Source organism: Octopus bimaculoides, chromosome 13 (assembly GCF_046866305.1).
Source record: "Octopus bimaculoides isolate indiv1 chromosome 13, ASM4686630v1, whole genome shotgun sequence".
NCBI classification, from domain to species: domain Eukaryota; kingdom Metazoa; phylum Mollusca; class Cephalopoda; order Octopoda; family Octopodidae; genus Octopus; species Octopus bimaculoides.
The window spans coordinates 26,809,799-26,827,025 of NC_142940.1; the positions used below are offsets into that span (position 1 = coordinate 26,809,799).

The following is a 17,227-nucleotide window of genomic DNA, read 5'->3' on the forward strand; positions in this document are numbered from 1 at the left end:
AAGAAACTTTCATCAAGGCTTTCCTGCATAAAGCTGGAGCTATTATTGGAACTGATACACATCTTTCCTTTATCGCGTGCTTTTTGCAATACTGGCGTATTCTGTTGTGAAGAGCTGTGGTCAGTACTCTGGCTAACATCAGCAGATTCACGAATAGAGTTATGTCCATTAATAATTGCCTTATGGTCTACTTTATTATCACCAAGTTTACTCTCCCGTGTATTGTCCTTTGATGAATAACTTGAACAGAAAGACTCTGACATGGATAGAGGATCATAACTTTTAGCAAGATGGCTATTGTAAGATTTTGGTGTTTCATATTTAATAAATGAATTTTCTGAGCCACTTCCTGTCTTCTGAATTTGCTCATGAACTTTAATGACAATTTGTTGGTTTTCATTTTCTGGAGTGATACAAACTATCCCATCAACCTCTAAACTGTGTTGATATGAAATTGTTTCCCGACATAATGTGAGAATAGATTGTCGGAGAAGACGTTCAACTAGATCACGCTCGTTGGAAGCCATGCTAGTTCTCTGGCATCTGTAAAAGAAAAGAAAAAAATAAACATTATTAATGAGCATCAGACAAAGTAGAGAATACCTATCCCACCCCAGTTATTTTTAATAATATTATAATTAATTACCATGGATGAGATCTCTAGAAACACATAAAACACACAATACTTATCACAGTTCAACATTAAAGTAGTAATGCTGTTTTTTACAAAAAGTAAATTCAATTTCTGAATGAGACATGGTGATAAAGGTTTGCATGGGAACTTTAGGGGGGAAAAAGTTCTAACAGAGCAGCATTCTCTTGAACAAAGATATAGAGGTCAAGGGAGAAGGGGCCCACATATAATGTGGGTGAAGAATCAGTTCAGTGAATAGTTGCAAAATATAAGTACCAAGTTAGGAAGAACAGAGTTCATTATAATAATAAGGGAAGCAAGGGGATAATTAGGATGCAAATGGGTCAATATAAGAGGCTGATCTTTTTCTGCATCTGCAGTAATATGTTTACTTATATTTCAGGTCTGATCAAGCAGATCTATGACCAAAGTCATTACAGCAGTACTCATTCCATCTTTTTGTACGACTAGGACTACATTATCTATGGTGGCCTTTCTTCCGAAATGTGATTTGAAGGTAATAGACCACCAGTTTCAAAAGGTGAGTTCCAGCAGTTATACAGAGGCTCCTCATTGAAATGAGATGCCAATGTTATGAAATGAATGCTCTAGAGACATAGTACACTTGAGCCCCATGTCAATAGCCGCCAAAAGATAAAACAGTTGATGGCTAAGAAAAAGCCAAGTCATATGGATAGAGTTTTAACAATCTTGAGAGTGTACTGAAGTTGAGAGACGCCCTTAGTGTCCAAAACTTACATAGGTTAGTTTTATATGTGTTTGATAAATAATTATCAGTAATATATAGCCGTGAAATCAAACCATATCTTCCCCAGATCCAGTGCTAAACCAAATATACGTCACTCACCACACAGATTTACATGCACAGACACATACCAAAAGTTCTCTTGTAAGAGATAAATACATTTTATTCAATAAAAATTTTAATAATTTAGAAAGATGGTTAAAATTTTTATATAGCAACAATGATTTATGTTGCTGTTTTGATCAAAGCTATTCCAATGACCAAGCCACCTTTCAGGTAATGTACCCTAGATTACATTATCCAATGTGTCTCTTCTAAAAGACAGTAGGCTGTAATTAGGGAAATTTGGCTGCTGCTTCTAGCAAGTTGATGAACTGCATAGACCTGTCAGCTGAAATGAAGTATGTAACTGTACGTGAAACAAGCTCCATAATGCCCCCTGGCAGCTGTTTTCCCTAAAGAAAAATAAGACTAAAATTCATTAAAATGAAATACTGGCTAAAAATACATGGCAACTATCCTCACAGTAATGTACAGTGACAGCTATTTAGTGGTAAGGGTGAATGGCCACCTATTGGAACCATTTAGCATCATGTACTCAGTCCATCAAGGATGTGTCCTCTTATCTCTCTGAATGTATTGACTCTTGAGCCATTATTGCAGAAACTAGAGACATTAAGGGGCATCCTGTATGGACAAGAATGTGGAAGACCCATGTTGGTATATGTACACATAACTGCCATACAACCAGAAGCATCAAGATGATTCACACCACTCACTTGGGCAAAGCAATGAGCAGGATAGCTTGTCTCACCCATAAATGAACCAATAGAAAGCCATCTCTGAAAGGCTGAGCAGAGATGGTAAATGTCTACATTTCTCTCTATAATCCATTTCTACCTAGTTGTTGTGCTTTACCTCAGTTCATGTGTAACTAGCTAGAAGTGTCTGCTTTTCCACTTTTTCTGAAGGGGTATGTTCTATTGGTCAGGTGCTCCATTTGCCATCAACACCTTATGAGTGGCAGTTGAGTCGTGCCATGACATGATGCACAGATGTGCTATGGGGATGGGGAGGAGGTATTGCTGGTTCGAGATTACAATTTTTGGCATGGAAGTGCTGTCAGCCAGGGCTGTCCATGATGCATGCAGAGCAACAAAATCTTTCTGCAAATACTTGTCCAGAACCCCAGTATTGGTGACTTAGTTATAATACCTGCAGACAACTGTGAAGCTGATCCAGCCATCAGCTGAATCCATTGTGAAGATCATATGATTGTACCCAGTTTTCCTTTAGCTAGGAACGACAGGCAGTCTGTCTGTGATTTTGACAAAAGAGGCTGTGTGGCAGATGAAAGTGAAAGGGCTAAAAACAAACATTCCTCTTTGGCCAAGCCCCCATCAAGTTTCATTTGAAAAGGAAAGAGACAGTGGAGGGCAAAGTAGTGTCTCCCACTACTTTGATAAAAGCTGGATGCTCTGGGTACCTGTCTGTGGAGGGGAAGACAATTAATACCTTAATGGTTTGAATGATGGTGGTTTTGTGAGATTTCTGTGAGTAGCCCTTAGGTCTCCATTCAAGGAAATTATTTTGTTTGAACTTTTATTTTCTTGTTTCTGTTATTTTTTCAAGTTGTTCTGAACTGTCCTTGATGCTTTTGTCAAACCTTGGTGTTTATCCCATTTATTACTAACCCAGCCACAGCTGACCTCCCCCCCCAAATTTTTTTTAATATCATCAACCCAGTCATAACTGCTCAAAATAATTTTGGTTAATATTACCAAACCAGGCAAAATAACCTATACATATTTTATGGAGAATTTCAGTGCAAATCTTGTTAAAGTATTCATGGAAACTCATGGTTTCACTATGTAAACAACTAAATTACACTGTTTGCCACACGATATGAGTTTGCAAATTTTTGGAGTTTCTGAAATGTTTCACTATGAATGAAAAATGGATGCCAATTTCATGTCATCAAGCAGTAAGTTTGGATTCTAAGTGTTTTCTAAAGAAGATAGAAATATCTAAGGAAATATATGGCAAACATAAAAACCCCATGTGAATTGGATATTTCTTTTTCCAAAAGAGAAAAGATCAACAACAGATCTGGCAGCAATTGAAAAAAGATTTGTACGTGAATATAGTAAGAATTTAAAAACTATTTTTGAGGAAGATATCAGACCTAGCCATAGTTGTTCCAAAGAAGCAATACTATTAGATTATATTTTTTTCTTACTTTTACCTTTGAAGTGATTTCTGCAGATATGAATCATTATGCAGAATGTAAACAAATAGGAAAAATAGGTATTTTGCGGCTTCCCACACTTCCCAAGCTAGAAATCCAAGCATTTGTAGGAATATTGTGTGTATATATACATATACATATATATATACACATACATACATATATGCATATAGTAACCCACCACCAAAAAAAAAAAAAAACAAAGAATACACACAAAAACAACAACTCGAGGACATGGTACATGTAAAGTATTAGCAGATTGCTCAGGGAAGGAAAGAAAGGTGATTTTACATTTCAAGCAAAGCTCTTCTTTTGAAACAGGGGACAGAGGGAAGTCCAAGTGAAAAGGAAGATGGATGAAAAAAAAAAATCGCTGATTCACACACACACACATACATACATATACATAAATAAATTTGATTTATATTTTTCGAATCGACCTTGTTTTTTATTTTTTATTTACCTGTACTCTGAGACATGTGACAAAGTTTGGTTTGGATTATAAATCATTAAATGTGCTTCTGAGTATGAATACATGAGAATTTATTTAATTCCCTAGTTTTCTTCTAAGACAAATTCTAGTATTTTGTTCTGTTTTACTTTTATGGTACACTTATCTTATGTGCATTAAGATCAACTAATAGGCAATCTATAATATGCATTCTTCTTTATTAAAATCTTTGTTGTATACTCATTTCCTACGCTGATGTTTAAAGAAAATTTACCTGTGATTAGATTTTCTTTGAGACAAAAACCATGAAATAGATTTGGTTAAGAACTGTTAAATTAATTGTGTTTCAAAAACCACATTAATATGTTGATAAATAAAAAAAAGTATTTCATGAAACCAGTCTTAATTTACGATTAATTTAAATTTAATTGGAACACATAAGGGGTGTATTTTGGTTAGAAATACAGTAATGAAAGGGTTAATAAAGAAACCACCACCACCAGCTTCTGACATCTATATACAGACCCTAATTTTTACCTAATTTCTGTTCTGTGCCCTTCCTTGGTACTAGTCAAACAGCATTTTCTAAACAGTAATGAAATTATGCAGAAAGGAAAAATTGTTGTCCCTGCAACATTTATTACTACATTGAGAATACAGAGTTACATTTACATTATGTTGTCTTTTAACTCTCACACTAGGCTTCATTAGATTGGTTCAATCTTATTTGGCATAATTTTCATTTAAATAATGGGTGATGGTAAATACATATTCTACTTCTACTGGGGATAGGTATTTTACTGATCTCACAGTCTGGCCTCATTTTATGCGAAATAAAATGAGTACTAGCAATAATCAAGTTGGTTTAACTATATCCGTTTCCCACAAAATAATCAAAATAGAAAAGTATTTTAGCCGAGTACATGTCAAATATTAACAACCGAAAGCTAATTAGTGGTTTTGAAATATAATTTGCAAAGCCATCATCATAAAAAAAAAAATGATCATTAACTGGATGAAACCTAGTTCTGTGGAAACTTCACACAAACAATGCTTCATAAAGTAATGGAATGTCCAGATCTAGAAAGTCATAAACAGAAGTAGGATTGGTTTAGAATATTTCATACAACATGGACAGATTTTAGCCCACTAATTCAACTGGAGTTGAACAGACTGAAAGATATATGAAGCTTTGTAACAACCTAGCATTACTTGCTTTCCAATAGATTTTCACCATGCACAAACATAACCATATACAATATTGTGAAAAAAAAATCTCTTGGCAATTCTTTACTACATGGGAAATAGACAACAGAAACAAAAAATGAAGGCAGGTGGGTAGTTAGGGGGTGGTGGTGCTAATCTAGATTTAGAAGACAGTTTTTGAAAGATTCTCACAAGTGTAATGAGGTATGATAGAGGGACTAGAAGGAGATTTATATAACAATCCATTGAGCCCAGTAGACAGAAGAATAAATAAAGCAGTTCTGGCTCAGCGGTTTGGGTCCCTGCCAAGTTGGCTGAGAATTTAGCACAGATAATATTAAGTATTATATTTCTCCTATCTAATAACTACTTTGATTTGCATGACTAGTTATGTGGTAGTGACAGGATCCAGCAATGTTCAAACAGAATATACTTGAGAAATAGGACTACATACCTATGACAGAATCATTAGAGAAAAAGTATTATAAATTAATGAAAATCATTATCTTCACAGTAAAAGTAACGTGTAATTTCTGCAGCAGGCAAGACAATTCCATATCCTTGCTTCATTCCCATTAATTAAGTTAATCCGGCACCATCAATTTAGATGTAATATTTAATAGCAAATACTTCTTTACATACATTCCATTAGACAGGCTTGATTTAGTTTCTCCTTATCGTCCTAGTTTGTCCATTCCACAGACAGGCCTGATTTAGTTGCCGAACCCTAACCCACTCATTGAATTGTTATTGGAATTAAATATAATAGATCTAAAGGGAAATACTTGGTAATCAAATTTTAAAATGAATAGTTTGACAATACAACCTACAGTTATCTTGGACAAAAGAAGAATGTCAGCTATGATGTGCATGTTAACATATCTCTTATCACACAACTATTACTCAAGACCTTTGCAGCAGTCATCTTTCCTTCAACATTTGGCTTTCTGAAAGATTATTGCAAGAACTAAGAATTCAAGTAAACCCTTAAGGTTTAGAGCCCTAAAGAATCTTGACAAAGTTTACTGACACAAAAGCCACCAGAATTAGAATATCAAATGAACTTTAGAATAGAAAGGGCATAAAAAAAAAAAAAATGAAACATGAGCAAACATAAAACTCATAAAAGAAAAAAATACATGGTGCATGGATACTTGGGTATTTGAACTGTTGAGTGTTAAAGGAATAAACCAATAAAAGACAAGTACATTTATAATTTTATATATCTTTTCTGAGGGTTACCTTTATGAAACCCTGAAGTGAGAAATGTGTGTGTAATTTAATATTTGGTTATTGTCCAAACAAATTTGAAAGAGCAACTTTTTTAAGCAGTGAAAATTAACTGAAACTCAAAGGAAGTGAATACTATACATACACCTTGGATAGACAGGAGACAGGCCAACTATCACAGGTCAAGGAACTACTAGGGGGAATTCCAGTGGGCTCTGAAATGAACCAAATAATCTCTAAAAGAGGGAGGGCAGATATCTTGATTGACAACATGAAAGGGATGAAGAGAAGTTGTGATCTACAATACCCCAACTATTCACAAGCCAGTGTCCCACAGCTACATCAAAAAGCAAAATCTTCACCATCTACATTAATAAATAATTAGATGAGAGAACAATCACTGCATGAAACAAAAGAAAAATAATGCAGTGTTATCTGTGACTGACCAATAAATAACTAAGGAACAACTAGAACAGATTGATAATTCCAACCATTAGACATTGAATGTTCTATTCTACAGTGCTGTGAGTATCATTTATCAACAGAGGAGTAAAAGTGGTCTTAACAAGGAAAAAAAACAAAATAAATTCCATTTCTTTGGACAAACATAAACAAATATAAAACAAATATTGTTGGACAATATTATTAAGTACAAAGAGAATTCACTAACCAGCAGCTTTGGCTTCATGATAGATTATCAAAGTTCTATGGTACAGTTGACAAAACAAAGTGCAAGAGATAACCAGAAAACTTGATTGTCAAAACAAATTACTAGAAAGTAAGGTCTTTAATAATTGCAACTTTGCACTAATCTCAAAGGTGACATACCACAGTATGAAAAGCCATGCTATCAAGGCCATAAATGCCCATCTGATCAAGAATCATTTACAAAAAAGATTTGGAATGTAAAGAAACATCACAACCATGAGGCAATATGTTTATATGAGCAATAGAATGAATATTATGCAAACACACACCTATATCTAATATAATAATGAGTATAGTGTTTTTATATATTTGTCTTAAATCACACAGTAGGAGGGAGTGAGAGAAAGAGTAGAATAAGTGAAGGGAGAAGAGAGAAAATGGTAATTCAGTGAAGGAGAAGTAGTGAGAGTAATAGCCATGACTGACAGAGTGGGAGAGAAAGTAACAGCAATGAGAGAGAGGAAGTAGTAAAGAGAGCATCGTGTTCACCACACGTCATTGATGATGTGAAGTGAGAGTAAATTGCTGTGATACAAACACAGTTTGGGAGTGTGTTTATATTTTTGTCATCATATACATAGATATATGTATTTATGTATGTATGTATGTGTGTGTGTGTGTGTGTGTATATATATATATATATATATATATATATATATATATATATAGGCGCAGGAGTGGCTCTGTGGTAAGTAGCTTGCTTACCAACCACATGGTTCCGGGGGTTCAGTCCCACTGCGTGGCACCTTGGGCAAATGTCTTCTACTATAGCCTTGGGCCAACCAAAGCCTTGTGAGTGGATTTGGTAGACAGAAACTGAAAGAAGCCCGTTGTATATATGTATATGTATATATATATGTGTGTGTGTGTTTGTGTGTCTGTGCTTGTCCCCCCAACATCGCTTGACAACCGATGCTGGTGTGTTTACGTCCCCGTAACTTAGCGATTCAGCAAAAGTGACCGATAGAATAAGTACTAGGCTTCCAAAGAATAAGTCCTGGGGTCGATTTGCTCGACTAAAGGCGGTGCTCCAGCATGGCCACAGTCAAAAAGACTGAAACAAGTAAAAGAGTAAAGAGTATATATATATATATATATATATATGTATATATATATATATATATATATATATATATATATATATATATATATATATATATATATATATATATATATATTGTAATGAAGGAAATATAACAAAGTTAACAATCAAATATGTATTCTTATTCCAACATAAGACTTTGGGAAAGGTTCTTCTTAAAATAAATATTAACAGGATTATCATTGAAAAGAAAAGTTAGTTAGATACTATCATGTCTGGCACATCCTACCACATTATCTATGCCTGCAGGGGTTTCCATATAAAACAGGATGAGAGGGCACTCAGAAGAATCATTTCACATGTTTTGTTTACATTTTACAAAGATCATTTGCTTTAATATTTCGGTTCCAATGTGTGTGTGTATTTATGGTATATAACATTTGCTAACAAGTTCACTGATAATTTAAGTTGAACCCAATGAAAGGTTTACTCAATGGGACCCAGATCTTAGTGCTGTACATCAAGGATTTTTTCATTCATGGGAAAATACTTAGTAGAAGAAAGGAGATGAGGCCTTTACTCCGCTCATCAACTTCCGTCCCAGTGAGACAACATAAGAAAGTGGAAGGAAGGTAGAAAATTCGTAAAAAAGGAGGGAGCCAGTCTAAAGCTGACTCCCCCAGAAGAACTAATGAACAGCATAGCGAAGAGGACGGTAGTATACAGAACGTTGTCTATGTCCTCGAACAAGATAGAGTTCGCCCCAACAGAAGAAATAGAGGAATGCCTCGAAAAAGTTTAAAAATTGACCACATTCTATACACATGGAAGAAAGTATGGCTCTGTGGAAGGTTTGGCAACGAAGATGCCATAAACCACTCCACTCCCGTTACGGACAACGAAATGGATACTACTTCCGACATACTGTGGCAAACACGATGCCAAAGTGAGAGTTGGAAGAGTGCCCCCTAAATCGAGGAAGAATGGCTGGTAGCAGCCATAACACACGATATGAAGGATGGGGCAGACATCCTCAAGATAACGAGGACCCAAAAGGTCAATTGGTGGGGATATGGCCTTGAAGTGACCATACAGTTATCTTTGGAAGACTTGCATAGTATAACGGAGGAAATAATATTCCCGGAAGACACCAGACTTCGAATAACAGTAGAAGGAAGACCACCAACATGCTTCCTATTCAGCAAAAAAGGGCACATGAAAGCAAGATGTCCTGAGATGGAAAACAAAGAGGAGAAGAAAAGTAAAGAAAACAATACCAAAGAGGTAGTACCAATAAAAGAGACAGATAGAGTGGAGGAACCTTTCACAGTATAGTAAACACGAGGAAGAGAAAGGAACGGGTGAATTCTCCTCCAGACAGTCAAAGAAGGCTAAAAGAGATTGTGACGGAAGAAAAGAGAAATAGGTGTGAAACCTCCAACAGAAGCAGTAGTGAAAGAAGGCACACAGGAAAGAATAGCATTACAACAGGGAGAAAGAGGAAGCGTTTATAATATTGGTTATGATATTTCTGCACATCCGAACAGATCAGGACGGTAGCCGAAGCAAGCAGAAGTGAAAAGGAAAAGATATAAGTGGCATTTGGTCATGTATACCAAAAATACAGAAATAGAGAAAAAGATTGTAAAATATAAATCGGTAGTAAGAGTAAAGCTACCGCCAGGAAAATACCCAGAAAACACTAAAGGAATAGTCATAGAGAGAGACAGATTTGAGAAATTAAGAGAGATGTTTGGAAGTAGCATGGCCCGCTGGGGGTTGAAGTCAAGTTCGACGAGCTCCCACCAGTCGTGGAATTAGAAGATTTGAAACCCTTTATGAACATTTAAAAGCAAGTAAAATTTGTATTTCATAAAAAAAACCCCCCAAAATTGAGGAAAATAAGACTGTTAAAAAGTTTAAAGAAGAAAAGAAAAAGAATGATCCAAAAAAAAAAAAAAAAAAAAAAGACTAAGAAAAAGAACGAGCCAAAAAAGAAAAAAAGAAAAAACTGTAAGAACGTTTAATTGTAAAAAAGAAATCACAGTTTCATCTAGGAGCGGGACCGAGAAAACCGTCTCATATTCATTGTAATTCATTCTTTCAGATGTTTTTTGTTTCCGCATGTCTGTGCATATGCCCTCTGTGTTCAGGCCTTGTGCCTATAATAAAGATTTCATCGAAGACCGGTGATTGTCGTGTGCTGATGACGGGTAAATACCTAGAAACCTGGGTCTGTGCATATCACATCAGGTTGAAGACAGGAAGGATGGCTTCCCTTTGCAAATAGTGATAGGGCACAGAAAGTGTGTCAATAGCCAGCTGGAGCAGTTGTCCTCCTGGGGCTACAAGCTACAGTAGCATCCACCCTTAGTGGTTAGCCACATTTAAGTAGCAAATATACTTCACGTTATATATCACATACAGTGTATACACACATACATGTATCTATACACACACACAGATACATATGTACATATGCATATATACATACATGTATACACATACACAATAGTAAGAAATTATAGGTAGAAATGAACAGGTTACCAGAGAAGGAGCCCACCTCATGCAAGTGTTTCAGCACTTAACTCTTCACACTATCTTTGCTATACACCGAGTGGGGAGGGAAATCAAAGTGCCCCAGAACAAAGGTGCTTTGTAGGTCATAATCACCTGAGTTTAAGATATCAATTGAACACAGGGTAAATTATGCCTATTGAGATTCACTTTCATTGCTTCTTGATCACAACCAGTTGGAACTCTTCTCAGTCACTTCTGTCATTGCCTTAAGAGCTCTGGTTCCCTCTTGCCCAGAAATTGAGAGCTGTTTCATAATATTACAAGCATATTTGCCTACAAACCTCACTCCTATTTCTATGGCAAGAACTTATGTTTCGAAACCAGATTCACTCAGGCTAATGGCTAAACTGCTATATACGTATAGGCATGCTCCATTTTGCATTTACATAACTCAGTGAGTTCAATGAAAATCACTTGATTCAATAGTGGCTTTGTTTTTGTTCTCATAGCACAAATTGCATGAAGATCTCTGTAAGCACTTGACTGTGCCTTAATATGTTTCTCCCTTGAGACAGCACAACTTAACATGAGCTCATGGCTGGCAAGCAGGACCCCCTCCCATTTCATCAGATATGTATTTGAGGGTAGAATATCACCAACAGATCTCAGGATAAAGTTACCTGAAGATAACTTATGTGTATATAACTGGCTTTCCAGTTAACACACACACACACATATATATATATATATATATATATATATATATACACACACACACACGCACATTATATGTACATAGGTGCAGGCATGGCTATGTGGTAACAAGTTTGCCTCCCAATCACATGGTCCCATGCTCAGTCCCACTGCATAGCACCTCGGGCAAGTGTCTTATACAAAAGCCTCAAGAAAAAGAGACCAATAGAATAAGTACCAGGCATAAACAAAAACAAAAGGACTGGCGGTCGATTTGCTAAACTGAAATTCTTAAATTCTTCAAGGCAGTATCCCAGCATGGCTGCAGTCAAATGACTGAAACAAGTAAAAGATATAAAAGATACAGGCGATAAAAAATATATAAAAATTCAAATAAATTCGTTTGAAACACATTTTCATTAATTTTATCACCTTATTTTTTTTCTTATACTCTGGCTAGCATGTAAAATGAACACAACATTCAATTAAGGAACATATGTTTATAGAACCATATCACCATGCTTGTTTCTATGAGCTTTTGGTGGCTTCAGAGTTCATTTGACTCCCACTTCTAGCAAAGTTGATGGTTTCCAGTACATTTCCAGTATATTTTTTAAACTTGCCTGCACGGTTCATGCTTTGAATGGCCACTGAAGTTATTTATTTTGTACATTTATATATATTATTTATTTGTATATGTGTGCGTGTAGATACGTACAGACATACACACACACACACACACACACATATTTATATACATACGCATCTATACATACACATATATACTTGATACATTCATAAGGTTGTAATGAAAGTTGTGTCCGATTACTTCAAAGACAAATAAAACAAAAAAGTAGCTAATGAAGATCAATTCAGTTCTCAGTGCAGTCACCATTATTTTCTATGAACATATCCTATCTACTAACAATGTTTTTAATGCCACATAATTTCTTTTGGTTTTAATATGGAATATGAGAAGAATACATTTTCAACCACTCTTCTCTAAACAGATGATAATCAGAAGCAGTGAAGTCCGGAGAATATGATAGATGAAGCATTAGTTACCAGTTGAGTTCCTCAGAAGATTTTTGGTCATTCATGCAATGTGGAGTCAGGTTATTATGATGAAAATAAAGATACAAACTTCTTTTTCTCAAAGACGCTTATTTTTTTTAAACACCTTAACTGTTGACTGTAAACTTTGGTTGTGACTGATTCCCAGCACGTCTCACCATACACCCAAAAGAATTTTCTTTGGATGCAGGCCTTCCACTACAATGAAGCCACTGATGTTTCTGCTTAACATTGTGGGAGAGGATCCACTTATCACATTCAAGCATTTGAAGATGGAGGTAATGCAATGGTGCACAATAATCAACAAATTGCTTGCACTTTTCTGCTGACAGGTCGTGTGGAATCTACTTTCCATCATTTGATATTTTCCTAAGCCTTCAAATTTTACAATGGTGTCATTGAGCAAAAGTTGAATTACCAGCTGAGTTCCATATTTACAATGCGTAGATTAGCATTAACAACTGTTTCCAGTATGTCAAAGTCAAGTCCACTTAGATGACCTATTGGCTCATTCTTTAAATTGAAGTCACCCTCTAAGAAACAAGAAAAGCATCTCTTATTGTTCTTTCACACACTATGCCATCATCATGTGTTTTATATAGAAGTTGCATTGTGAAATTCATAGAGCATACTTGCTATACTTGGAGCAAACATGGCATTGAATTAAAAAGCTAATCTTGAAATGATTTTCACAGAATCTGAAAGAATATGGTGATACATTGGACATCTAGAGACTGGTAAGTATCAATTAGAGATTAAGCTTAATTAAATTTTGTTTAAAATATTCTGCTGAAAAAGCAAACAGAACTTTTGTTACAACCTGATACATATACACACATAGGGAATGATAGTTCCCTATTATTCCACAGTATAAGTGGTTCTAGAGAAGTGGCAGTATTGTTCTATATAACCTGTAACGAGGTCAGAATTTTATTTGTTGCAACAACTGTGCTGTTTCCAGTTGTTGTCAAATCAACTTTTTTATATTGTTAGAACATTTCCTGAAATATATCCTTTAACTCAGCTAGTATCTCAAACACATCTCACCAAAACTAAAGTAGCTTTACTGTGTTATCCATTTTATAAATGAGATCAACAATTCCAGCAAAAAGACAACATCCATAACTACACAGAATAGCTTTTAATGCAGGTCTATTGAAAAGATTGCTGCACAATCCAAGTGTAACCACAGTAAACCAGCCATAGAGGAGCAAATCTTTGGTGCAAAATGAGACAAAATAAATATCTAGCAACAATGAGAGCCAGTGTATCAAACACATGTGAAGCAAGCAAGTGTAATTAGAACTTCTTTGAGTCAAGCTTTTAACAGTACTATTAACTCTTAATTTTATTAGAGGATGTTTCATATGATCATTTAAAGTCACAAAATAGACTTGTTGAAAGAGCTTTAACTGTTTACATTGCCAATAAGAAATGGTCCTAGGCCCTCTGTGAGAGGTAGCAAGAATACATCCAATTCATGGTAATCATTAACCCTTTTGACACCAACCTACCAAAAACCACCCTTGGTTCCATGATATAAATTGTCTTCTAAAGGTATCTAAATTAAAATCTCCCATCCAAATTTCATGTTAATTTATATTTCAAACAGCAATTTAATAATGATGAAGTTATTTTAATAAAATACTTCATTATTTTCAGAATTAAACAGAAAGAAGGTGACAAAAGAGTGAGACCATGTAAAGGCTAACTTTAAATTCAAATTTGTACAATGACTCCCAAGTAGTGTGTTGTTAGGATTAAGTGTACAACAACAAAAAAAATTATATTTTCATTTTTTTCAGTGGTTTACATTTATATCATATAGGTTAAAATATATATAAACACCTTCTTCCTCATATAAATACCTTCTCTGTTTCTAAACATTTTAAACTTTATACACAAAGAGTACCAAAATATTTTCTTCATAAAAGTGTGCCAGGAGTGAAAAAGTATGGTGACACCTCCACCCTATTGTTTGTAAAGTAACCATTAATATCCTCTGCTATCCATTTAATATTTCTACAATTTCATACTTTAGTTCCCAAAAACTTTTTAAATGTGAAATTTAAATTATTATTCTGATAGAAACATCAAAATTCCACAATGCAGTTTGCCTCAATATGTCCGGCTCACACTGACAACAGTAGGGAGTCCAGCTATAAAAACAATCTCTCTAAAAATAATAGATGAATTTAATATTCCAAACAAATGCATTATATATATATATATATATATACATGCATATACATATTTAAATAAGAACGTACTTTTCCACAAATAAATTACATGATTTCTAGTCCCTATTTTCAGTTGCAGTTTATTGTCAACACTTTTACCAGGCTCTGTTTTATATCTACATCATTAACAGAAAATCTTTGTCTTCTACTTTTCTCTTTACTACCTAGTCCAGAACCAGCTCAGAGATATGACTTTTATAAGACTTAGTTCGCCCACATCAAGGCTAGTGTAGAAAGATGTAAGCAAGGTTTACTCATTTTGGCAGCAAGTTACAATGTATCAGTCAAAAATAGAGCATCTTGTTGCTTAAATTGCAAAAATAAATTACTGGAGGAAAAACAGCCGAAGGACAGATCCCAAGAACTATGTTGTATTTCAAAACAGTAAAAAGTAATTATTAATACAAGCATGTTTCTTCTAAGTTTCATGATTTCATAACCCTTATGACACCAAACCACCTGAAACTACTACCAGTTTTATGATACAAATTTTCTCTGTTAAAGGTATCTAATTTAAAATGCCAAACTTTCTTGTTAGTTTATGTTCGAAACATTAGTAAAGTTATTTTATTAAATTCTTTCATATTTTGAATAAAAACTGAATACAAGGGCAGTGTATTTCCTGATACTTAAAATTGACCAGTAGCAGAGAATTTTACTTAACCATAATCTATAGATGACTATCTATGAAACATTTCCTCAGTGAATACAGCATCCTATGAGTCACTGTATGTTTAAGTGGATTTTGGACATAGGTCTGTAAAACTGGTGAGATGTCCTAATTTCTCAAACCAGAATTTAGTGAAAGGAAGTCATCTTAAAGTGCTTGACTGTCAAATGGAAGCAATACTGGAGCTCAGCTTTCAATTAGTGACAACTTCAAGTAAAGAGCATGGGGAGTGCAGAGAGTAGGGAAGAGTCCTAGTTAAGACAATTGTTTAGAAATTATTCCTCATCCCATTCCCCAAAACCAAATAATGGTGAGACTACAGTTCTTTAAAATAAAAAAAGCTTTTGAAGTAGCAGTTGTAGCAGCAACAAAAGATCTTTTTTTTTTATTTATCATTATCGTCACTGACTCCCCTATTTTGCTGGAAAGAGTAGAATATAAAGGAACAATGTCCTACTATTGTTTCCATCATTCATCTCACCCTAGCCACCACAATATACCAGAGATTTATTACAGCTGCTCGTCAGCTAATAATAAGTAGTGCAGAATCTAAATCAACAGATAAACTACAAATGCTAGCAGTAAAAATACCCACCACCACTAAGCTATCTATATACATTTACTTTAAAAACTTTTCCTAAATACATCATTCTTTAATGTAAAATATAAATATCTCTTAAAACATGAAGCACAGACAAGTACTTAGCTCTAGTGTCATGGTGTTCTATAAGCTTTTCCCCTGTGTATTTACAGATAGACCATTTTAGATTATCCAGTACCCATTACCAACAACTAAAGGTACTGAATCAATGTAAAACCACACTGAAACACCTGTAGCAAACTAGAATTGCTGCTGGTGGACAAATAGTCTAATAGCTAATCCACCTATTAGCTATTATTTCTAGCAGAGAGGCTGTCATTGGCTGATTATTCCTTTTGATACCAACCTGCCTGAGGCTGCCCATCATTCTATGATATAATCTTTTTTTTTTTAAGTGATCTAAGTTAAAACCTTCTAATTTTGTTTTATACCCTTTAGCATCTAAACCAGCCATATCAAGCCAAAATATTTTACCTGTTTTTATGTTCATACCAACTAGATCTGGCCTTTCACACCTACCTACAATGTTATTCTAGAAAAGTAAACTATCACATCAATGAAATCTCAAAGCTATGACGTAATGCATGATTAATTCAAAACAATGTGAATAAGGATTACATCTGACAATAATCTGAGTGCTAAAGAGTTAGTAATAACAAAGTTATTTCATTAAATTCTCTATCATTTTAAAAACTAATTGAAACGAGGGCAATATAGTTTAACAAGAAATTAGATAACAAAAGGGTTAATGACAGAGTATGGTGACAGAGAAATATAGATTAAATTAATGCTAATCATTTATACATTATATTATAGGAAATGGCTGTTGTATTTAGATTAAAGCTGCATCAAAAATAACCAAAGTATTTAGGAACAGTTTCATGTAACTGGTACTGAGAGGTTAGGTCAGAATCTACAATGGAAAGATGTGAACTTAGTACAGCAAGCAAATAAAATCAGTGTACCCAGCTGCAAACATAGCTAATGAGAACAGCATTAGAAACAGATTTTCTTGTTCAACAGAAGATTTGAGGTCTGTTTAACAATTTTCTGGGACATTTTAATTTAGAAGTCAATTAATAATTGACCCGATTGGAAGCGATCAATTTATAGTAAGTATATAGTATAGATGTGATTATATTGT

At 34.6% G+C, this 17,227-nt stretch overlaps 1 protein-coding gene and 1 pseudogene across 1 annotated transcript in view; one reads left to right on the top strand and one right to left on the bottom strand.

Annotated features, from left to right (window-relative positions):
• The window catches only part of LOC106883375 (uncharacterized), a 52,253-nt gene that overhangs the window by 7,297 nt on the left and 27,729 nt on the right, over positions 1 to 17,227 (bottom strand). The window contains exon 3 of the mRNA XM_089361577.1: positions 1 to 543. This exon is cut by the window's left edge and continues 7,297 nt beyond it. Coding sequence (XP_089217703.1) covers positions 1 to 527 — 527 coding nt within the window. The 5' untranslated portion in view covers positions 528 to 543. The remainder of the gene's footprint in view (positions 544 to 17,227) is intronic.
• On the top strand, positions 9,142 to 10,163 carry LOC149132848 (uncharacterized; annotated as a pseudogene).